The sequence below is a fragment of the Danio aesculapii genome, chromosome 19 (assembly GCF_903798145.1).
Source record: "Danio aesculapii chromosome 19, fDanAes4.1, whole genome shotgun sequence".
Taxonomy (NCBI): domain Eukaryota; kingdom Metazoa; phylum Chordata; class Actinopteri; order Cypriniformes; family Danionidae; genus Danio; species Danio aesculapii.
The window spans coordinates 23,550,239-23,568,124 of record NC_079453.1 but is presented as its reverse complement, the minus strand read 5'-3'; the positions used below and the strand labels follow the sequence as shown (position 1 = coordinate 23,568,124).

At 35.0% G+C, this 17,886-nt stretch overlaps 1 protein-coding gene across 1 annotated transcript in view; it reads left to right on the top strand.

Moving 5' to 3' along the window:
* Positions 1-2,287: 2,287 nt before the first annotated feature.
* rims2b (regulating synaptic membrane exocytosis 2b) overlaps positions 2,288-17,886 on the top strand; it is a 244,016-nt gene continuing 228,417 nt past the window's right edge. Inside the window, exon 1 of the mRNA XM_056479213.1 lies at positions 2,288-2,701. Coding sequence (XP_056335188.1) covers positions 2,472-2,701 — 230 coding nt within the window. The 5' untranslated portion in view covers positions 2,288-2,471. The remainder of the gene's footprint in view (positions 2,702-17,886) is intronic.

The window sequence follows — 17,886 nt, the reverse complement described above, 5'->3', positions numbered from 1 at the left end:
AAATGAGGTAATGCTTTACAAATTATTATTATTATTTTTTAAGTTACTTTTGTTTCCCAGTGATGGGTTGCGGCTGGAAGGGCATCCATTACGTAAAACATGTGCTGGATGAGTTGGCGGTTCATTCTGCTGTGGCGACCCCTGGATTAATAAAAAGACTGAGCCGAAAAGAAAATGAATGAATGAATGAAGTTATCTTTTGTTGATAAATTTAGCTAACTAACCAACAATGAGTATACTTTATATGTGTTTTATATGTGTCTATATGTGTTATTTTAGGTATGAAAAGTACAACTGTTTGATGTCATTTTAGATTAATAGCTCATGTGTGTTAAGTAACATTAAAAAAACATAATTGATACTGATAAATTTAGTAAATATTAAAATTAACAAATGCATTTTTGTAATTGTAATGCGGTATTGAACACACACACACACACACACACGCACGCACGCACGCACGCATATATATGTAATTAGCTAATAAGTGACCAAATAAAATAAAAAAGAATCACAGTGTGCATATAGTTAAGAGAATGTTCCGAGTGAGTAAAGGTAGTGAATTTAAATTATAAGACAAGTGGTAGTTTTACAGTATGTAAGTAAAATGTATCTGATTTTGACAGGCTACTTTATTGCAATAATTTTGACTGGAAGAGTCATATGAGATTAAGGTAATAATGTTTTTTCTTATGTTTCCTATTACGAATATGGTGCACATATAAACCTAAACAGCTTAAAATAAAAAAATAATTATTTTCCTTTTTATGTAATAATGCTTTAATACTTTTGCTTATAGACACCAGTCTCAGTTATTACAAATTGTAAAGAAATGCATAGCAAAGACCTGTATTTAAATCTGACCATGTCAATTCATAACTGACCCATTGTATAATTGCAATATTCTTTATTTTATTTGTTAAGGGAGTTGATACTAAAATATACTTTATTGTAATACATTTTAACATTACTTTTGTTTCTGTTCGAGTCTGCATTTTTTATGAAGTTTAATATAAACATTGCTTTAAACAATGTTAGACTGTGTCCTGTCAAAATAGTTTAATGCAATTTTTGTGATGTCAACATAATTGATTATAGTGTCACATGATCTGCCAGAAATCATTCGATTTTGCTGCTCAAACATATTTCTGATTATCAGTGTTAAAAGCATTTGTGCTGCTTCTAGAATTTTTATAGATATTTTATAAGAATAATTTACCTATAAATTTGAATTATTTAAATTAACTTGATTTAAAATCTCTTAGCTGGCTGGCTGGCTGGCTGGCTGGCTGGCTGGCTGGCTGGATGGATGGATGGATGGATGGATGATGGATGGATGGATGGATGGATGGATGGATGGATGGATGGATGGATGGATAGATGGATGGATGGATAGATGGATAGATAGATAGATAGATAGATAGATAGATAGATAGATAGATAGATAGATAGATAGATAGATAGATAGATAGATAGATAGATAGATAGATAGATAGATAGATAGATAGATAGATCACTCCAAACTTTTGAGATATTAAACAGATTACAATTTGAATGAAAGTTGAAATATATTTACATATGGTTTATTGAGACCCTATTTATAATAATCTGCCATTTGGATGGTTATTTTAACGTTAATCATTTTGGGTTTGTCTGATAGCGTTTCATAACTGCCATCCAAGAACACGTGGATCATTTAACCAATTGCTTTCTGCGACATAAAAACTGTAACAAGTGATGATGACTTGTCATCATTGCCATAGTCTACAGTACATCACTGCTCCTCTCACGCCTCCTGTCAATGAATGAGTCCGGCGCGCGCGCACTTCCGCTGCCCCCGCCCGTGCGACTGGACCATCTGATCTTTGTCCTACGTAAGACCGTCGCTCCGCCTCGCTCTCCTATCGGACCGTTTCCCCTACCGCATCCATTTTTGTGCATTCAAGAAATCTCTTGGAGTTAACAGCAGCGACCAGGAGGAAATCGGGAGGTCGGTGGCGGAAGCGAGGACGCCGAGAACCGCAATAAGGCACCGCGCGCCCTGCTATTGGACGATGCGCGAGAGCTCTCCATAAGCGGCAGCAACCATGGGTTAGACTGCATTCACCATGATTGCGAAATAAAAGGCAAGCACTCGTTTTCTCTCCACACACTCGACAGGCATGCTAGGGATGCCCGGAAACAGGCATGTAACGCGAGAAGCCCCAAGGGTTTTACACCTAATTCTCAGAAGATGCTTGTTTTTATGAGCCGGCGTGACAAGCTACATTGTGTACACTCGTTTTCCCATGCTGTCACGGGGTTATATCGATTATCGTTAATAGTGTGCTAAATGTCTACCTTGAACATACAGCAGCTTGGTCTCACAGATGAGCCTGTGTGTTACTGTAGCTAGTGCAACATTTCTTCAGAATCACGCCATTTAGATGCTAACCTACAGTTATGTGTCTGATAAACACAAACAGTAGCACATGTGTAGGCTCTCTGCAGATGCATTTAATGTTCATTCATTGCTCTTTCAGCAGCACATAGAACTGAAAATGTCAGCTCGGGGGGCCCCGGCCCCGGCCACGTCCCCTGTGGCTCCTGATCCGCCGGACATGCCAGACCTGAGCCACCTCACTGAGGAGGAGAGGAAGATCATACTTTCGGTCATGGACAGACAGAAGAAAGAGGAGGAGAAGGAGCAGTCCACACTGAAGTAAGCCTGCTGATGGACATTGTTCAGCAACCCTTAACCCTGTGGTGTTGTTTGGTCATTGTTGACTAACCAAAGATAAAAAAGGAAAAGTTTAGAAATCAGTACTTCACCAGAATTGGATATTTTTGCAGCAGTAAAATTTAAATAAATAATCATGGACTTGATTTGAAAAAGCTGAAAATCAGTCACACATGTGTTGTTTGTGGACAGGCCTAATGCAATGAATGGGGACTATGAAGAAAAACAATGCAGTGAGTCACAATGCAGGAAAAACAGTAGCATGTCAAACAGGTTAACACAAACACTCATATACACAACCGCCTATGATCTGGCATGACTGTAACACAAAGCAAATTCAATATTTCAGCCATGCTAGCAACACAGAGAGATTAACATTGTTGAGAAGACTCAATTAAGACTTAGAATTAGATCATAATAGGTTGAGTTAAACTAAGATGTAATCAATCATGCATTGTTCAATTTTGGTATACTATAATTTTGAATATTAATGTGTGACTTGGATTGTGGAGAACAAAATCTGGCATTTAAATACTCGTATATATACACATTATTTATACATTACATATATACATGATTATTGTCATCAAATAAGAGCACTATTGAAATACGATGCAGTAATTGCATTCCAAATTCATAATACGATTAAGTTTTCAGGTTGTTTTTGACCTCGATCAACACAAGTGTGACTCCTAAATGAACGATATCTGCGGGTTAACAGGGAGCGAGCGGGCTGGAGGGCTCTATGCGGGCTAGCAGTGCTGCAGTCTCGGGCTCGTGGATGATGGCTGCATTTGTCTCTTTAAAAACGCTCCCTGTCATTTTCAAGCATGACTGTCTCCTGAAATCTAATACGTCTGCTTACGTAGACTGTCAATATTAGGCTATTGTTGAGGCGAGCCCGGGACAAAACAGCCGGGTTCGCCTTGAGAGGTCAATGTCACGCGCCTCGGAGGTTTCCGTGGCTCGTGCTTGTAGTATTTTGTCTCAGTTATGGTCATTCCGTGCGGCTCTGGTGGGCTGGGTTTGCTGTGGGCGCCATCTTCGCTAAAAATCCCATCAGCTGCCGTTTACCCGAGATTACTACACGTTTTAATGCGTGCTGTCGAATAGGTCAGACGCTAAACATTAAAGCCACAGTTGTATTTGCGCGACTGCGGTTGCAGTTGGAGCTCCGCGCGGTGTTTTCAGCACCACGGCGCTGTCCACTCGTGCTCGCGGTGCGGATGCGTGTGTGCGGATGCGTGCGTGTGTGTTTTCTCCAGAGTCGTTGCACGTATGAGCGCGGTGTTTGCTGACAGAACGATCAGCCTTTCTCTGTGTGCTGGTGTTTGCTTGACGTGCTGTATTAATTGCAAGGGTGCACCTGTTTTTCTTGTGCATATAGAGGTGGCTGATCAAGCGGTGACAGCGGTGTCCTGCAGTGTGACATGCAACACTTTTAAATCTGCATCTGGAACAGAACTGCTGTAGTCATTATTTATTTCTTATTGTAAAGATGTATTCAAGAACATGTAGTAGAAACTGATCTTTCAGAGTAATCATGCTCAAAAATAATGCTTAGGTTTAAACATTGACAAAGTAGTAGTGCAGAATATTAATATTACTATTTAACTATTATTTATGTTCAAGACAATTATCACTGCTTTTACATATGTATATGTACATATATTTATAATTTTAACCTTGACATTAGCTTTATTAATAATGGATGTGAAATACAGCACCATAATTAAGACATAAATTAAGCACAGCTTAAAAACATGAAGCAACATATTAAATGAGAATATTGTTTAGTCTAAAAGGTCCACTGAAGCTCAAGGTTCTTAAATCATGCAGTATAGTAGATCAAACATTTGCTGCTATTTTTAAAATACAAAATGTATTCTAATGAAAAAAATGTGCACAGAATGGAGTGTTGCACTCTTGTTTTAAATATAGCAGCACTTTACCTCTCAACCCTGATGATCATGTTTTCCAGCAAGACTTGAGAATGATCCAAAAGAGCAAATTGTGCTTCAATTAATAAAAAAAGGGCAGCATGGTTGCTCACAACAAGAAGGTTGCTGGTTCAAGTACTGGCTGAACCCAGAGGCCTTTCTGTGCGGAGTATGTATGTTCTGCCTGTGTCTGTGTGGGTTTCCTGCAATATGCAATATAGGTGAATTGAATAAAACTAAATGGGCTTTAGTGTGTGAATGGGAGAGTGTGAGGTGTTCGGCTGGAAGGGCATCTGCTGTGTAAAACAATTACCATAGTAATTGGTGGTTCATTCCACTGTGGCGACCTCTGATAAAGTAGGGAATAGAAAATTAAGTGTGTGAATAAAAAAAAAAAAATCTGAGCATGTGTATGACATGTCATATGATCGTGAGCAGTTCAAAACCTGTTTTACAAGTCATCTGGTGTTTATATAATGCACAACCACTGCAACACAATAGACTTATACAATCAGTGTCGGGGAAGCTAATCAGAAACTGTAGTTTGATACACTGAAAACCCTAATAAGTTGACTGAGCTAAATTAATTGAGTAAATTAGTTGCCTCAATTTAATTGAGTAATAGAGTCTCCCAAAACGTGCATATTTAAGTTTATTTAACTTGCCGGTTTTGTAGACTATACATAAATTGTTCACTTCACCAATATAAGTGTAGTCTACAAAACCGGCAAGTTAAACACGCCCTCTTGTCTGCTTTGGCTAAATAAATAAAACTACACGTTATATATATATATATATATTAGTACATGCGTGTGTAATAATATACTATGAAAGAATGTTTGAGTAGCCATTTATTCACATTATTATGAATAATTATACCTGAAGCCATTTGTATTCTGATTTAAGAAAAGACCTTGCACTTTAAAGGTTGCACATATTAGAATTTTACAGTCAAGACTACATTTGTGAAAATGACCTATTTTTTTTTCAAAGGATTGATTATGATTTTGAGCTCACTACACTTGAAATCTTAAGTTTATGCATTTTCATGGTACATAAGTTAAATTAACTCATATTTTTAAGTGATAGGACTACAATGCAAAGTTTTAAGTTATGTTCAGTCAACTTTACTTAATTGTTTAAGTAAAGACAACATTAGGGTTCACAGTGTACGCTACAAGCTACTCATCAGTTGAAGTAGATAAGCTACTCTCAAACTACCGATCAAAAAAATAGTTAGCTACAGTACTGTACAATTTAGTAACTAAAGTTAGTAAATGATGTAATTACAAATAAATAAGTGATTAAGCACTAATGAGGATTGTTGTAAGTTATATATTTGATATTTAAAACAATACAGTTATGATATGAAAGTCTAATTTAAATTACAAACTGTATCCAGGTATTTCAAACAGGCTGCTGTGCAAATACATACAACTCTCACAAAATGATTTTTGTTTTTTTGATCTCATGAAACTCACAAACTCCTGGGGCAACTGGTAAATAACTTAAGGTAAACAAACAGTAACATTTTCTCAAAATTGTAAGAAACTATTTAGAATCAATCATGCAAAGTACTTGCTTCATGTTACTTGGCAATTTTCAGAATACTTTATAAACTGAATTTCAATCATTGTTAGTTCACAGTACTAAATTAATAAATTAGCAACAAAAAAACCATGATTTAGGGGCAGCACGGTGGCGCAGTGGGTAGCACAATCATCTCACAGCAAGAAGATCGCTGGTTTGAGCCTCGGCTGGGTCAGTTGGCATTTCTGTGTGGAGTTTGCATGTTCTCCCCATGTTCGCGTGGGTTTCCTCCGGGTGCTCCGGTTTCCCTCACAAGTCCAAAAACATGTGGTTTAGGTGAATTTTGCAAGCTAAATTGTCCTTAGTGTATGTGTGTAAATGAGTGTGTATGGATGTTTCCCAGTGATGGGTTGCAGCTGGAAGGGCATCCGCTGTGTAAAACATATGCTGGGTAAGTTGGTGGTTCATTCCGCTGTGGTGATGCCAGATTAATAAAGGGACTAAGCCGAAAAGAAAATGAATGAATGAATGAATGAAAAGCATGATATGTCTAATGTACCAATATAATACATGATTTTAGTTTGGGATCTTGCAAAAAGTTGTGCTGCTGCTGTAAAAATGTAGTTAGCTACATGTTTTACAGTAGCTACTGTAGAAAAAAAACACTACTGAAAAATATAGTTAAGATATAGCTGTGTCTATTTCTCAACACTGCATATAAGACAATGTGAACTTCAGCTATAAATATACTGCTCAAGGCTCTGAAGCACAGGAAATAATGTAAAACATTTATTTCAAGTCTTCCATCATTAAGCATCTGTTTATCTAGCAGTCTGGCTCTCTGACTCTGCTTCTTTCCATTAATATCAGCTCGTATATGCAGTCATCTCTCTGTTTAGAGAGAGAGAAGAAATATTATTTACTGGAGTGGCCCAGTTGGCTCCAGCTTCCAAGGCTGTAATGAACCCAGTGAACTCCTCGCTCAGTGCCAGTGTAGCTCAGGTCTGTTTGTAGGCCAGTAGCAGACGGTGGCACACCTCTGCCATGTGCATGATGGTCAACAGAATACTGAGATTCTTAGGAACTAATAGTAACAAACCATTTGTCTTTTGTAATTTATTATCATCCAATTTTTTAATTATATGCATATATATTTTGCCTTAAGTTATTAGTGTAACATGTGCTGGACTACACGTTACTTCACTTAAAATTATTTGATTTTATTGGGTTTAATGTTGGCATCAGTGGCTCCATTTAGACCTTTTTTGATGTTTATTCAAAACTAGCAGGATAAATATACAATGTGCTTTCAGAAATACAATCAATTGAGTTTTAAAGAGGTGACATGGGTTTTAGTCCAAGGGACCATACACAATAATAACAAATAAATAAAGTATGAATAAAAAAAATGAAGAGGAAACCCCCTATAAAAATAACAATAAATAAATGTAATAATAATAATAATAATAATAATAATAATAATAATAATAATAATAATTCATTCATTAATTTTCTTTTCGGCTTAGTCCCTTTATTATTCTGGGGTCGCCACAGCGGAATGAACCACCAACTTATCAGCATTTTTTACGTAGCGAATACCCTTCCAGCTGCAACACATCACTGGGAAACATTCATAATAATAATAATAATAATAATAATAATAATAATAATAAAAATTCACAATAATAATAATAATAACAACAACAATAATAATAATAATAATTTTCCTGATTGTTTACATGTACATATAGCTTATAAAAAATAAAAACACAAATAACACACAATACTCTACTGGTTTCTTTTGTCGAGTTTAATTATAATCTAGCCTATATTTTATCTACAACACAACCTAGGAGCAAAACAGGTTACTCTGGTGGTTTTTATTAAATAGCTACCTCCTAGCTAAAATAAGCCTCTTCACCACTTAAGTAAAAAAAAAATTACAGACATCTATTTGTTTGTTAATATATTTTTTTAACAAATGAATTATGATTATTTCACATTGTTTATTTCAGAGTACATCATGCTTTGTGTGTGTATGTGTGTGTGTGTGTGTGTGTGTGTGTGTGTGTGTGTCTGAGAGAGAGAGAGAGAGAGAGAGAGAGAGAGAGAGAGAGAGAGAGAGAGAGAGAGAGAGAGAGAGAGAGAGAGAGAGAGAGAGAGAGGGCAGTCACTGAGAGCTGTCAGAGCAGAGCTCATTAATATTCACGACTGTTCCAAATGGGGTCAATAAGGTTGCTGATTCTATTATTTAATGGAATAATAAATAAGCATTTTAAACCACTACTGGACATTTTTTTAACATACCAAAGCCACATACATATTATGTAGACATCAGAAAACAATTTAATGCATTATCTAATCTAATATAGCACCCTATACATCACAAATATTGCCTTATATCTCTAACCATACAATTATAAATGATTTGAATATCATTTAAAGAGCCCGTATTTTGCAATATAAAAGGTCATATTTTGGTTTTGGGGTTCTTCAACACCAGGCTGATATGCATGCAAGGTCAAAAAACCCTTTCATTGTCTTATAATATGCATTTATTTTTACCTAATTATCCCAAAGACTACAAAATGATTCGTTTAGCGATTCATTTGTTCCCAAACCTCTCCTTAGCATGAAGCTAATCTGCACTGATTGGTCCGATGACCCAGCCTGTTGCGATGGGTCGACTGGGTTCAGTGCGAAACACCACCACGGCTATGAAGTAGCACAGACTATGTGAGAGCCCAATGCAGGAATGCATAAAAGCAATGCAGTTAAACACCAGCATATTACTCTACTCTTAAACCTAACCCCAAGTAATAACAATGACACACATTCAGTATTATTCCACACAGTGGCAAAAGTTGAACTATTTAGAAAATTGACCACATTGTATTGTTGTGAAAATGAACTTTAACCGTTTATTCCCCACAGCCGCATCTCCATCTGTCAGTGATCATCATCTTTGTGTCATAATCAGTCCTGTGATCCCCGCGCTCCGCTAGTGTCTGAAGGAAAAGGCACGTTCACGGTTTTATCGGAACTGGTACTACATATTTAGTAATGATTTAGATCGAAACCCAACACAATTCATTTATTCGACTCATCTAGTCGACTATTTAGTTAAAGAATCAATAGTTTTAAACATTGCACTTTCAGATTGAAACCTCAGCTGGATGTTTTCATTCACTTAGTGCTGTTACACACTGCATGGAAGCTATTTTTTAAAAACCCATAATAGGGGCTCTTTAATGGCCCGTTTCCACTGAGTGGTACGGTACGGTACGGTTCGGTTTGGTACGCTTTTATGGCCGTTTCCACTGTCAAAAAGCGTACCGAATCAAACCGTACCATACCACTTTTTCGGCACCCTTTCGAAAGGGTACAAAATACGAGAAAGGGTACCAAAAGGCGGAGACACACGCGCAGCTGAACGCTATTGGTTTACAGAGATACGTCATTCGCTTACGCAACAAGCCAGAATGAAAACAAAAAACCCACCATGTTTGAAATACACAGCGAGAGATTACAGCGGAATTATAAATACATATAATAACGAGTCATGGTTGATCTGGGCTCAAACAAACCTTGTCATCGTCTGGATGAACAGCCACAAATCCAAGAAGAGGAGCAGATTTACCCTGATTTTTTTTGTGTTTTGAACCTAAATACTGACAAAATGTCTGCTATATGTAGTTCTTCGGTAACATATCGGAGACTGTAATGGGCTGTATGTGTTTATATATGTTCATTTATTTAGTTATTTAATATAATTACAGACGTTACAGTAGGCTGTATCGCACTGTCATTGATCTGCAGTTATAATCAACTCATGTTCATTGAAAAGTTAGTAATAAACATTTCTACACAAGTATTTATGTGTATGAAGCATCTGTTCTGGAGAAGTGCTTTTCATATGATATGTAAGTGACCCCTACAGCTTTATTGTAGACATTTCCTCGAGTGAGAATGACGTCGACTGAAACTTTCTGTCATACCACGCCCACCAAAAGGGTACCGTTGTTAGTGGAAACACAAGCCTGATAAAGGTGACCCGTACCAAACCGAACCGTACCGTACCGTACCGTACCAGTCAGTGGGAACGAACCATAAGAGAAAAAAAATCAAACAAACAATAGAACTCAAAAAACAAGACCATTCTTTATGAATATCTGACAATTAAAATAATAATACTAATCTAGTTGACAATACCTTTTCTGTCATGTCTGAACACAAGTGATCTATAAATTAAGAACTTTTCAATCCATGTAACCTCTTCATTCCACAAAATGTTCTTTATAATAGAAAATGATTTGTTACAGATTTAAACTGTTCCTCACACTAAAAACAAAATGCTATTTTAAGAACACATCACTGAATTTATTTATTTATTTGTTTATTAATTTTAATTTTTATAATTTTAATTTAATTGTATGGCTTTGAAATCCCCCATTTTCAAGGCTTTATTTTTAAGAGTGTAGCGTGTTTTCAAAGCTCTGGAGTCTAGACAGCGTTTATCAGTTTAGGTTAATCAAAGTTCACCATTTCTGATAAGCCATATAGTTGATCACAAAATGTTCTGCATAATGTCAACATGTCTGGGTTATGGCTTGAAATTCAGCTTAGTTGTTTGTATATTGTGACCCAGTAGCTTTATTTTTAAGGAAATCAATACATTTATTCAACAGTGATCCATTATATTGATCAAAAGTGAAAGTAAAGACTTCTAAATGTACAATAGAATTTGTTTCCAAATGAATGCTGTTTTTATGAGCATTTTATTTATCAAATGAACATCTTTAACATTGATAACAATAGATGTTTATTACAATTTTATTTTGATGTTAATAAAAGCATATATTTCTGAAGCATGATGTGACACTGCAGGCCCGAAGCCAGGGGGGGTTCGAGTGTTTCGAAAGAACCACCCCTCAATGACAAAAGTTGAGAATTTGTCCCATACATGAACTCATTTATCAGATTTTGACTGCTTTACCATCATGAATTGTGAAAATAACCCATTGAAAAAGAGTTCAAGATCAAGCCGAATCATTTGTTGACCGTCACATCAGTGTGACTCAAGCTAATCAGTTTTGGTCAATGCAAAATATTATTTTTCACGAGTCCAACATCCAGCTTTGCAAGAACACATACAATCGGATGTATTGCAAGTGAAGTCACCTTTCGCTACTGTATTGTTTTTAAATAAAGAAAACATTTTACAAGCAACATTTATTCTAAATCTTGGACCTTATTTTGAAACAAAAAAAAAAGACCAATAAAAAGATGTGAAGCACCACAAGCGGCACATATTAAAATAAATTGATGAAAACTAATCTGGCTATTGGTATGCATGAATTTCAATCAAATGTACTTTTTTTTACAAGAAAGTTTAGGCAAATCATGAAGCTCTTTTATTATTATTATTATTATTATTATTATTATTATTATTATTTTGATTATTATTATGTTTAAATTTTTTATTATTCAAATGGCCAAATTCTGACTGAGGAAAGTTGAATGTGCTGGCCAGTTTGTTATTTGCCTGATAGATGACAATAGGCTGCAATAGGCTGCAGTGTAAATGAACGAGACTTGAGTATAATAATTAGACTTGCAATAAAATGTCCCGAAAGATGATTCTGGTCAATTAAGGCATTGGTTATCATGTTGATAGGTGCAGTTCTTCATTTTTGTAAACACTATGTTTTTAGCCAGTAATTTAATGCTATAAAAACGGGGCGTGTCATCGTGATTGACAGTGGTGATTGACAGCTTCTCAAAGCAGACCGTCGGAGCTTCAGGAGGAGATTGAAGTGCTATTATTTGATTTGTGTGTTATTTTACCATGATAAAATGAGTTCAGCAGTAAACTATACTTTCTGACATACAGGATCTGATGGAACACTGTTTATTCGGTAAGGTCAGGGTTTTATCGGGCTTTAGTTTGCTGATACATGCCTAGCCATGATGGGGAAAATACAGGTGATCGCTATCTAGCAGTAATACTCTTAATGGGTCTGAATTAATAATTAGGAGGGCAAAACTAACTTGACTGAAAGGACGTCTCTGATATTTTGAGTTCCAGCATGTTATTGAGTTAATCTACTGAATTTGCTGTTATGAAATATTAATGTTCTAGAAACCGAATCTTATACAACAAATAGAGCTGTTAATGTTATATATTATTTATAGACATCATTTAACGTTGGCTTTTTTTTTAAAAACACCTACTAAACTTTCAAATAAATGTAAATTCCTCTTTGCCAGATATAATTAAGGCATCGAACAAACCAAATGAAAACGGAGGCAAAAAAACAAAAAAAACAATATGCAAGCGATGTTGCAGTAGCTGATAGACATCAGTTGATGTATTAATACTGCTAAGTTTATTGTACAACTTGATAAGGATTATTTAATATAGTGCAGGGATAAGATGTGTAAATATCCTGTTGATATATAGAAATCTTGCTGTATTTATCTTTTAAACGAAAAATTTTTCCGCATGGTAAATCGTTATCTATGGTGTGTATATATATTTGGGGCCTGTTGATCGCTAATTAAAAATAAAAACCTTTTTATAAATGTGTGTGTTGTTTATATGTTATTTTTCATATTTTACAAATGTTAATTCTACCCCTATGAAGATAATAAAAAGCAACAACCCGTTATAATAGACATATTTTTTATGCTCATGGCTTAGTCTAACTTAGGCTAGAGTGTATGAAAGATCGTTTATTTTGCAGTCCAGCATATATTGTTTTTATTAAATTATAACAGCTTACATTACAGTTTTTAAAAAAAATTGTATTATTACGTGTTTTTAAATGTAAATGCTTATATTTATTTAGTGAGCCTAAGCTATAGTTCAGATATCGGCGGTCAAATGAGAAGTTCGGGGGGAGCGTGGTTGATTTGACGTACAAGCATTTGGTTGGAAGCTTGATTCCGCGGCTCCGCCTCTGGCTCCATCAGGCAGTCCTTCTGCGCATGCCCAGGCTCCAATGTCAGCAGTCTTTTGTGACAGTTTGTGCCCATCATGAAGCGTTTTGCCTTCAAAGCGTTCAATGGGAAAAGGCGATGTTGTGTTGTCCATAATTTTTACAGTCATTGGTCATGCCCTAGTTTTGAATGTAATGAGCTAGATGATATAAATATTCCCACATAATGTTCAGTTAAAACATGCAATTTAGTCTAAGGCTAGCATAAGCCTTATCTGTGAATCTGGGGCTTAAAGTACTATTTAAATAATAATAATAATTAAATAACTCATTTTAAAGTTGAATTACATCTATCATTGTCTGTAAAAATGACTATTAAAAAATACAAATGACAATGTAAGCTACTATGTACTATAGAAAAAAGTTTAAAACAGTTTAACCTTTCCTAACCTGTCTAGAAGCATGCAATCTTTTCGATTCAGTCTGCTCTGTCTAGCTGTTTTTATATGGACTTTTTTTTGCACATCCCAAATATCAGCAGCTAATGTTGAAATGTATTTTGGCAGTGTGTGCTAAAAGAGCACAAACGGTCATCTGAGGTGACGCTGTGGTTTCTAGCATATGTCCGTATCTTCTGCCCTCACTCCTGAGCATTAAGTGCTAAGAGTGATGATCTATTGAAAAATGAGGTTTCTTATGAAGATTAGGGAGTTTTTGCAAAGTCAGTCAAGTACTGGTTAAGTATTAATCAAGTAAATGCAGACCCATTGCAACATGTTCCAGTTTGTATCTGCGTTTCTGCTTTGATAATAGCAGTATTAAGTCATTCACACACAATCTGCTTTAAGAGGAGTCTGGAAGGCTTGTCCTCAGATATTGAAGGAAACAGTGTTTTATACTGATAAAACACTGGTGTTGGGGAAAAAAAACTGATTATTTGTTGAACTCAGATTTCAGTGCATTTGAGTCAATAACCTTTTTGAAACTAGGCATACCATTTATAAATGTTATTCATAAAATTTTATCTGTAGAATGTATGAATAGGCTTACATGAAATATCCAGATTTTATAGCTCATTATTGAGTCTATTTTTTTTACCGACAGTCCATCCGGTCCTTCACTTTTTTATGTTACAGCCTTATTCCAAAATAGATTAAATTCATTTATTTCTATAAAATTCTACACACAATACCTCATAATGACAATATGAAAAAAATATTTTTTGGAAATTGTTGCAAATTTATTAAAAATAAAAAACCTGAATAATCACATGTACATAACTATTCACAGTCTTTGCTCAATAGTTTGTTGGTGCAACTTTGGCAGCAATTACAGTCTTTTTGAATATGATGCCACAAGCTTGGCCCACCTGTCTTTAGAAATTTTTGCCTATTCCTCTTTGCAGTACCTCTCAAGATTATGATTGAACTGCTGATTTATTTGATCAAACTGCTTATTTTTTAGTTCACTTGGCATGGTAGGAGAATCTAGTGTAGTAATCCCAATGTTTTGTGTTCTTGTAATATACAGTAAATGTTGCTGATTTGGTGTCAGCTCAGGCTACTTAAGAAGTGAATTAGAAAATGCCTGCCACTGCTGTGCTCCTGCCTGAGACACTTAACCTCAGATGCTCCAGAGGAACCTCTCTGCAATCAGCACGCCGTAGTTTGCTTCTGAAAAACACATCTGCTAAATGACAAATAATATTGTCAGTATAAAAGCACATGCTTCATCTATGTGTGCGTTCACTTTTAAATCTAGAACCTGAATTGAATGAATTGAAGTTTGAATTGAGTTCTCATAGTGTTTTTGTAACTATGATTGTGTGCTGCAATGAACAAAGTCATACTGAATAGAGGCTATATTCCCTTTAAAACTGCATAGATAGATAGATAGATAGATAGATAGATAGATAGATAGATAGATAGATAGATAGACAGACAGACAGACAGACAGACAGACAGACAGACAGACAGACAGACAGACAGTCAGACAGAGACAGTCAGACAGACACAAACAGACAGACAGACAGACAGAAAGACAGACAGACAGACAGACAGACAGACAGACAGATAGATAGATAGATAGATAGATAGATAGATAGATAGATAGATAGATAGATAGATAGACAGACAGACAGACAGACAGACAGACAGACAGACAGACAGACAGACAGACAGACACAAACAGACAGACAGACAGAAAGACAGACAGACAGACAGACAGACAGACAGACAGATAGACAGATAGATAGATAGATAGATAGATAGATAGATAGATAGATAGATAGATAGATAGATAGATAGATAGATAGATAGATAGATAGATAGATAGATAGATAGATAGATATGATTTCATTTGTTATGTTTGAATATGCAAATATGTTTCTTTTTTGACATATTAAAATATAAACAAAGGGGATTTTCGCACCTGACCTATATTTTTTATTATTATTGTTTTTTTATTATTATTAAATGTATTAAATTATCATTCTTTTTTATTTTTTCCAACTGGGAGATTCTGGGAAAAAAACCTCAGCATTTAGCCCTGTCTAATCTAAAATGTCAATCATAATGGTCTCAATAATATCTTTAAAAAGTTTTAAATTTACCCTGGTGAAACCTGCAGAAACCCAGAACACTGAACTTATATTAGAATGAAAAAATTAAACTTAATGAAATGCCAAAAATCTCGAAATTGAAAATGTATGAAAAAGCAGTGTATTTGGCGTGCAGTGTTTAACCCTCCTCCCCTAGCACTCAAAGAATCATGGGATTATGCTTTGAGCAACACACAGAACTTGGCATTAAAGAGTGTGCTGAAGTTTATAGCCCTTGATTTCTGGACTAATTTTAGCTGAGCAAATATTTATAGGTTTTGCAATTTGCCCTGTTCAGTTCACTGAACTGTCAAGTGCTATATATTAATACAAGGGCGTGTAACAATACGCTCATGTCACAAATTTGTATTTTTAAGACAGATGTACCCCCACAATTCTAAGAAAAATTCAATGAAATGTAGTATGTCAGATATAAACTTAGAAATGTAGGGAAAATATCAAATTCTGATGTTCAAAAGGGCAAGAGTTTAGATGAAGTCCCCTGTATTATTATTACTATTATTCATTCATTTATTCAGTCATTCATTCAATCATTTTCCTTCGGCTTAGTCCCTTTATTCATCAGGGATCACCACAGCGGAATGAACCGCCAACTTGTTCAGCATATGTTTTACACTCTAACATTCACAAACTGCGGCCAATTTACTTTATTCAATTCATCTATAGCGCATGTCTTTGGGCTGTGGGGGAAACCAGAGCACCCGGAGGAAACCCACGACAACATGGGGAGAATATGCAAACTCCACACAGAAATGTCAACAGGTCCAGCTGGGACTCGAACCAGCGACCTTCTTGCTGCTTGCTTACTGTTATTATTATTGTTATTATTGTTTTATGACAGTTCAATTTTTTTTTTTAAATTTCAATATAAACATTAATAACAGGTCTTTTCTTTGCATTTTGGGACTTTGATCATTGCTCAACAACAACTTTTGTTCTTAAAAAACTTTAAATTACAGTCTAAACTCTATGTATATATATATATATATATATATATATATATATATATATATATATATATATATATATATATATATATATATATATATATATATATATATATATATATATATATATATATATATATATAGAAGAGTTCAGATGCAAAAGCCAAAAATGAGATCATGACAGTGCGTGAATGCTTTAGGCACGTAGTACCCCATCAACAAATAGATTTGCTTTTAATCATCCAAATCCCAGCATCAGCGCATTCAGAATTAACAGTTTGTTGGCAAAAGCCGCTAAATGCCAATTGCCTTTGGCAGCAAAAGCCGATATATCCCGAGAACCAATTAGAAGGCGCGAATCAAATCATGTGTACAATGTAGCGGCGCGCTGATACGCCGGCTTTTTATTAATATGATTAATAGTATTGATTAATGGATTACTTGACAGATTTCATTCATTCATTTTCCTTCTGCTTTGTCCCTGGTTTATCAGGGTTACCACAGCAGAATGAACTGCCAATTACTTGACAGATTTATGTATTTTTAATTTTAGGTGGTTTGTGTCATGTGTTTTATGTTTGGTAAAATAATCTCTAATTTCATCTTTACTGATTTTCAACTAGTTACATTGTCTTGTCCCAATAGGTGGATTTAGAGGTTTTTGCAAAAAAAGCACTGGTGGATTTAAGTTTTGACGCAAAAGAAAATCTACTAAAAATCTAAAAACCAAAGAAATTTCTAAAGTGACATTTTTGAAAAAAAAGGTATTTTATTTACTAGCTAATAACCCTATCATTACCTATAAAATGAAACTTCTGAACCTAATCAGAGGAGCCTTGCATCTGAACTCTTCATATATATATATATATATATATATATATATATATATATATATATATATATATATATATATATATATATATATATATATATATATATATATATATATATATATATATTGTCTGGACCATTTTAAATCTGAGTAGTGAACTGCAGGTTTACTTGTTAGTTATTTTCTTGAACTTATTTCCTAAGTGTAGCAAAAATTGATACTAACAGCCCCGACATTTAAAGGGACATTTCACCCAAAACTGAAAGTTTTCTCATTTACTAACCCTTCACTTGTTCTAAACTAGTTTGACTTCTTTTCTTTTTCTGTTGAACACAAAATAAGATATTTTAAAGAAGT